The 6,677-nt window shown below is 36.5% G+C and overlaps 1 protein-coding gene across 1 annotated transcript; it reads right to left on the bottom strand.

Annotated features, from left to right (window-relative positions):
- Positions 1 to 555: 555 nt before the first annotated feature.
- Positions 556 to 6,057, bottom strand: LOC128232572 (uncharacterized). Its single transcript, XM_052946214.1, has 2 exons — positions 6,016 to 6,057; positions 556 to 2,052 (listed from the first exon to the last, which is right to left on the bottom strand). Exon 2 carries the CDS (start codon positions 2,023 to 2,025, stop codon positions 1,468 to 1,470), a length of 558 nt encoding a protein of 185 aa, XP_052802174.1. The 5' UTR covers positions 2,026 to 2,052; positions 6,016 to 6,057; the 3' UTR covers positions 556 to 1,467.
- Positions 6,058 to 6,677: the final 620 nt, after the last annotated feature.

The raw sequence follows: 6,677 nt of genomic DNA on the forward strand, positions 1-6,677 counted from the left end.
GTAGCAGTAGCAGTAGCAGTAGCAGCAGCAGCAGCAGCAGCAGCAGTAGTAGTAGTGGTAGTAGTGGTAGTAGTGGCAGTAGTGGCAGCAGCAACAGCAGCAATAGCAAAAGCGGTAGTAGTGGTAGTTTGAAAGAAAGCAATATGGTTATAATTTATATTCTCGAATTGTACAAAACTATTTTATTAAAGAAAGGAACATTTTGCGTGAAAACACGCTATATAATTGTTGTTTTGTCATTTAAAGAGCTTGCTGTTCTTGGATACGAAAGTAATGTCTGAAACCACAGAAATTATCTCGAGTCCAAACCTATAAACGTCTCCTATTTGAGTGTTAAAAACAAGGTTATGTTGGAGATTATAACGATTTTCGTGAGTCCAGAGCACAAGTACATCCAATGGTAATTTCCTCCAATACCTCCTTGTAATCATAGACGCCATTTGTGCAGCCAGTTCTCTGCCAGACTTTAGTAAAGTAGCTTATTTCCCTACAAGAAGACCTCCGTGGTCCCCCAACACAATCACCTCTCGAGGGACAGTTACATTTCGCCTCCATTAAAATCTGCGGAATACGAGTCTTTTTGTAATTTAGTTGATAGTGGTATGGGCACATTTCGAATATACGAGTTCGGTTAGTCAAAATTCCATCAAGTAGATCCGTTTCTTCTTCAAACTTGCAGTGTTTGTTTCCGAACAGATACATGTTTTGAGCTCTTGTTCTTCTTGCAGTACTAGTTGTTCTATATTGATATATTGTATCATTTAATGATGGAAGCAGCCAAAACGAATCATGAAATGCAAACGGTATCTCATTTACTCGTGGTAATGCTTCAGGTTCTCTACATGATAAAACTATGCTTGCATATGTCCAAAGTAAAACTAAGATTAAATCACACAGGAAAATGTACATTGTTTTGCTCTATGATTAGATTTTAATATTAATAAACCAGTAAGTTGATTTTAAGTCACGTTGTTCAGATCTATACGTTGTTTATATAGTAGTTTGGTGCCTAATTATGTAATCCTTATTGGATCATTATGTGTTTGTAGTTTTGCCAATTCACTTCCTTTAAGTAAGCAATGACAATGCTAATTTGAACAATAACCTAAATGAAGTATAAACTCAAACATATTATACATGAAATACCCAAAGCGAAACCGATAATGTTTTAGGCTGTTATTCTTTAGATTGGCGCTGTATGTTTGTTTCCATTGTTAATAGTTTTCTATTTAAAACAACAACAAATGAACCACGTCTCCATTCAAAACACACTTTATTCCAATCATATCAAGATAATTACATTTCCATTTTTAAACATACAGATATACCATACATGACTAGTAAACGCTATATAAATATTCTTGTAAAGTCTGAAAGACGACACAGCGGTAAAAGTCACCAACATATTCCAATAAAGTACAGGTCCATCTGATAACATCTGATCTTAGTCTGGACGAATCATTCTCGTTACTCAATCATTCTTTCGTGGTCGCTTCCAGTGAGTTCACCTGTAGGGAGTCTCACTGCCACACACGCGACGTTTATATTTTCATTAATGGTCGCATACACGTATTGACCATTTTCACAACCAACCCTACGTAAAACTTTAACTTGATGGACCACTTCTGCGCAAACAGAATTTTCAAGTCCTGGATCGGGACACAAACACTTGGTCTCCAAAAGGACTTTTGGTATTCTGTTTTCATCAGTGTTCTTTATATATGCCCAACTACATGCGGCTATGTTGTTGATCGTGTTTGCTCTACGGCGATGGCGCAACAGACGTCCCTCTGCAGCTACGAATGGCTTGTGGCATGTTCTGGGGCCGAAATAATGGCTGGTGGAATTATCGATGTAGCGTTCTGGAACACTGTCGAAAGACTCGGCATGGTTTGGTATATAGTTTGGAAGGCCACTGAATGTGAAGAAGGTCGTTATATCTTCGAAGTTCAATCCATCGCGATTTATAGTTGGTGGTTCTTCGCATTCTTCGCTGGCACGTGATGCATCAGATATTCCGCACATGTAAATACAGACGAAAACGACATACTTCTGAAATAGAAAAGGAACAAAAACTTATAATACATATATATATTTCAATATATATATTGTAAATATTCGAAAAATAAGTGTTTTTGTTTACAAAGTAGAGTTTTGAATTACCAGTATTCTGTTTGATATGGTCATATTGTTCGAACGATGTTTGTAACAATTGTTTATCATATTTGAGAATACGTTACCCTTTTATAGCCTTTCCGTTCACACTGTCCGGTAATTCCGTAGAAATACAACTAATTAAGAGGCTGGGCATTTGTTTTAATTTGTCCAATTATGCCGGATACTATTGTAAATGTGATTATCCCTGACGACTAAGTTTCGCGTGTCTGTTTATGTAACCTTTGTCTTTCAAACAAATGGACTGTAAGTTAATACGAATTTCCTCATTGTACGGCTTCTAAGGCATATAACCTGCGACCACGTCCCAAAATGAGAATTTAACCTTCCACAAAGAAGTCCCTCAAAGACACGCTATTATATTTCTCTGGTTTCGGGCATGTATTTCAATATTCACCAATGAAGAAACAATGTATATGTTTTACTCTAGCCGGACTTACTTATCTATCAATCTTATACTACCAAACCAGATTAATTGCTTCATTGTTTTACAAGTTCGTCAAGTATGTCGGGGAATAAACTGCAGACAATGCGATCGTGTCAAATATTCTTTTTTTTATTATCTGCAAAATGTATTCGCATGATATGAACTAAACATAAATTAGATGTTAAATACAACAAAAGTTCTCGAAGGAAATAAAACATACTCGATATTTTACCATGCAAAATGAAACAGTGTGTATAAGAGGCTGTTCGTGGGTGCAAAAATACAAACACCGAAAATGCGTTACATGCGCATGATTTAGGGAAAATTTCATCTTAAACAATGCATGTGTGCGTACGCTCTTAATTCGTTAAAATAAACAGTGAAATAAGCAAATGCATTGAAAAAGTGGCCGAGGTCCTTATGAAATCCTTTAAATGATGGTCCCATGGTTCTTTTTTGCGGCTGCAACAACGCGAACATTGTAACTATAAGTTACTCTCTCTCTCTCTATATATATATATATATATATACACACACATGATTTATTATTTCCATCCTTCGTTTACTTTCGATTACATTCGAAGTGTTATTTTGTTTTGTTTTCATTTTTCATCTAACGCATGACAGTGTTATATGACTTATCATATAAGTTTATGAACAGTCTCTGCCAAACCGCGATTGCCGTAAGCCGGCACCAGGGACGCTGACAGTGTTATATGAATGTTCATATATGTGTATTAACAGTCTCTGCCAAACCGCGATTGCCGTAAGCAGGCGCCAGGGACGCTGACAGTGTTATATGAATTATCATATATGTTAGTGTACAGTCTCTGCTAAACCGCGATTGCCGTAAGCAGGCGCCAGGGACGCTGACAGTGTTATATGAATTATCATATATGTTAGTGTACAGTCTCTGCCAAACCGCGATTGCCTTAAGCAGGCGCCAGGGACGCTGACAGTGTAATATGAATGTTCATATATGTTAGTGTACAGTCTCTGCTAAACCGCGATTGCCTTAAGCAGGCGCCAGGGACGCTGACAGTGTTATATGAATTATCATATATGTAAGTGTACAGTCTCTGCTAAACCGCGATTGCCTTAAGCAGGCGCCAGGGACGCTGACAGTGTTATATGAATTATCATATATGTAAGTGTACAGTCTCTGCCAAACCGCGATTGCCGTAAGCAGGCGCTAGTGACGCTGACAGTGTTATATGAATTATCATATATGTTAGTGTACAGTCTCTGCCAAACCGCGATTGCCGTAAGCCGGTGCCAAGGGCGTTGACAGTGTTATATGACTTATCATATTTGTTAATGTACAGTCTCTGCCAAACCGAGACTGTCGTAAGCCCGCGTCAGGGGCGTTGACAGTGATATATAACTTATCATATATGTTAATGTACAGTCTCTGCCAAACCGCGATTGCCGTAAGCCGGCGCCAGGGGCGCTGACAGTGTTATATGACTTATCATATGTGTTAGTGTACAGTCTCTGTCAACCCTAGACTGCCTTAAGCTGGTGCCAGGGGCACTGACAGTGGTATATGACTTATCATATATGTAAATGAACAGTCACTGCCAAACCGAGACTGCCGTAAGCAGGTGCCAGGGGCGCTGACGGTGTTATATGAATTATCATATATGTTAGTGTACAGTCTCTGCCAAACCGACACTGTCGTAAGCCATATATATGTTTATTTACGTTTTATCATGTTTATACAATTAACATGTGCACAGCCATTCTATTTAAGAATTATAAGAAACGGAGTGGCAACCACAATCTTGCATTACTATCATTAAATCACATGTACATAGTTATATACACTAAAACTACACCTAACTGACAGATGCTAATTTCTAAAAAAAAATGCAGTATTTATTTAAGACAACCATGTTTACATTCACGAATTATTGCATGCCATTGATAAGAAAAAAAGATGTTTTTATGTGGCTAAAACTTAGAAGATGAAAACATTGACTAAGAGCAAAATAAATGGCTAAAGTTGCGTGTAACACTTAGCTATTACTTTTACTATATACATGTAAAACATTATTTCTACATTTGAGTATTTCACAGCAGGTTTTTACAAGTTATTTTATTACAATGGGGTCTGGGTGAGCGAAAAGAAAATTAAATTTGTAAATATCTGGCATACCATTAAAATTAACAAATACACTTTGAGCATGATCTTATTTATTATATTTGGATTCAAACACTGGTATCCAACCAGTTTCACCATAAACAGCTGCATTTGGCGTGTATTTACCAGTACCAAGGAAAAACCTCATCGCTCTATTATGGATTGCGTTAATACAACTTATGATTTTACACTCTAAAACGACGCTCCAGGTAATGACAGGAACAATACAGGTATAATACTATTTCTTGTAAACATTGAAATGTAATCCCCAAAACTTATTTTGCAATGAGTAGTCCAAGTGCACGGCTAGCACTTTGTGCTACCAGTTTTGCTGTTATATTATAATCTAAATGTTCAGTTTACATATTTCCTAAATACATATATTGACTTTTAACAATTAACGGAGAATTGGCACATGCAAACTTAAAGCTAGTTTTTGGTATTGATGCATTTCTAAAATGCACAATTTTTTTTCAATATTAACAACCATCCTATTGGTACTACACCAATTGCAGAATGAATTCAACATGTAATGTAAATCTTCCTCAATTTCAGCTAGTAAAACTAAATCATCAGCATACCGTAAAATTGAAAAAAAATATCATGCAAAATCCACACCTTTATTACAGCTTTTAATAAGCAAAGATAAATCATTAACATAGATATAAAATAAAACTATTGATAGAGAACATCCTTGTCGTACGCCAGATTTTACAGTTAACCTGTTGCATAGGTATTACCACGATCACATGAACAAACATTTGGCTACAAAGATTTAACTGCAGTTAACATTTTGGTATAATAAACCTACATTTTCCATAGGGCATTCCTATTTAAAGAGTCGAACGCCTTCAAAAAGTCTATGAAAGCACAGAAAGTAGACTTCATTTACGGGTCTCAGCTATGTTTGTCAGACTAGAAACATGGTCTATAGAACTTCGACCATTTCTAAAACCATTTTGTTTTTCAACGATCATATTTGGACTATCTGCCCATTTCACAATTCTGTTGTTCAGAATGCTAGTGTACAACTTATACATAGTACAAGCAATTGTGATACCCCTATCAGTTAGGCTTACAGTGATATATGAATTATCATATTTGTTAATATACAGACACTGCCAAACCGAGACTGTCGTATGCCGATGCTGGGGTGCTGATAGTGTTATATGACTAATTATATATGTAAATGTACAGCTTCTACCTAACCGCGATTGCCGTAAGCCGGCGCCAGGAGTGCTGAAAGTATTACATTTTGTATATGACTTACCTCTCCGAGACTGGTGTAAGCCGGTGCCAGAGGAGCTGACAGTGTTTCACTTATTACTAATTATGATGTACAGTCTCTATCTAACCGAGACTGCTGCTTTTCTTGTTGGTACATGTTGTGCTCTTAATGGCACTCGCGCAAAATGTTAATGTAGCGTTTTATAGGTTGTTGACCCTTCCTTTTTGTTAAAGCTTCATCAAATCTCCATTATCTTTTACCAATTCTCAATGAATTCTGACGTAAAAATGATACTCCGTATTTCCGTAAGTTGCAACTAGCGGATGGTACTTTTATCATAGACATTGACGATAAGCAGGAGTCGATAGCAAAACGTTTATTTATCACAATTGTTTAATCATTCATTTATTTCAATATATCCTCCGCGTGGGAGATTAGAACACAATGATATATATATAAGCATATGTCAGTAGAAAAGGTTAATTCATGCAAGAAGTAGCATGAGAGTAATACATACACGTATACAATGGGTTCAAGTCAAACACAATATTTATGACAAACTAACAGCAATTGTATGATCATACAATATAGACATAATCATTTTACGCAATATATGCACAAATGCCACTGTTTCAGTATTATTTAAACACTATCGAAAGTATTGTATACATTGTTGAACGCATCTTGTACATAACGAAAACTGA

Source organism: Mya arenaria, chromosome 4 (genome assembly GCF_026914265.1).
Source record: "Mya arenaria isolate MELC-2E11 chromosome 4, ASM2691426v1".
Classification (NCBI taxonomy): Eukaryota; Metazoa; Mollusca; class Bivalvia; order Myida; family Myidae; genus Mya; species Mya arenaria.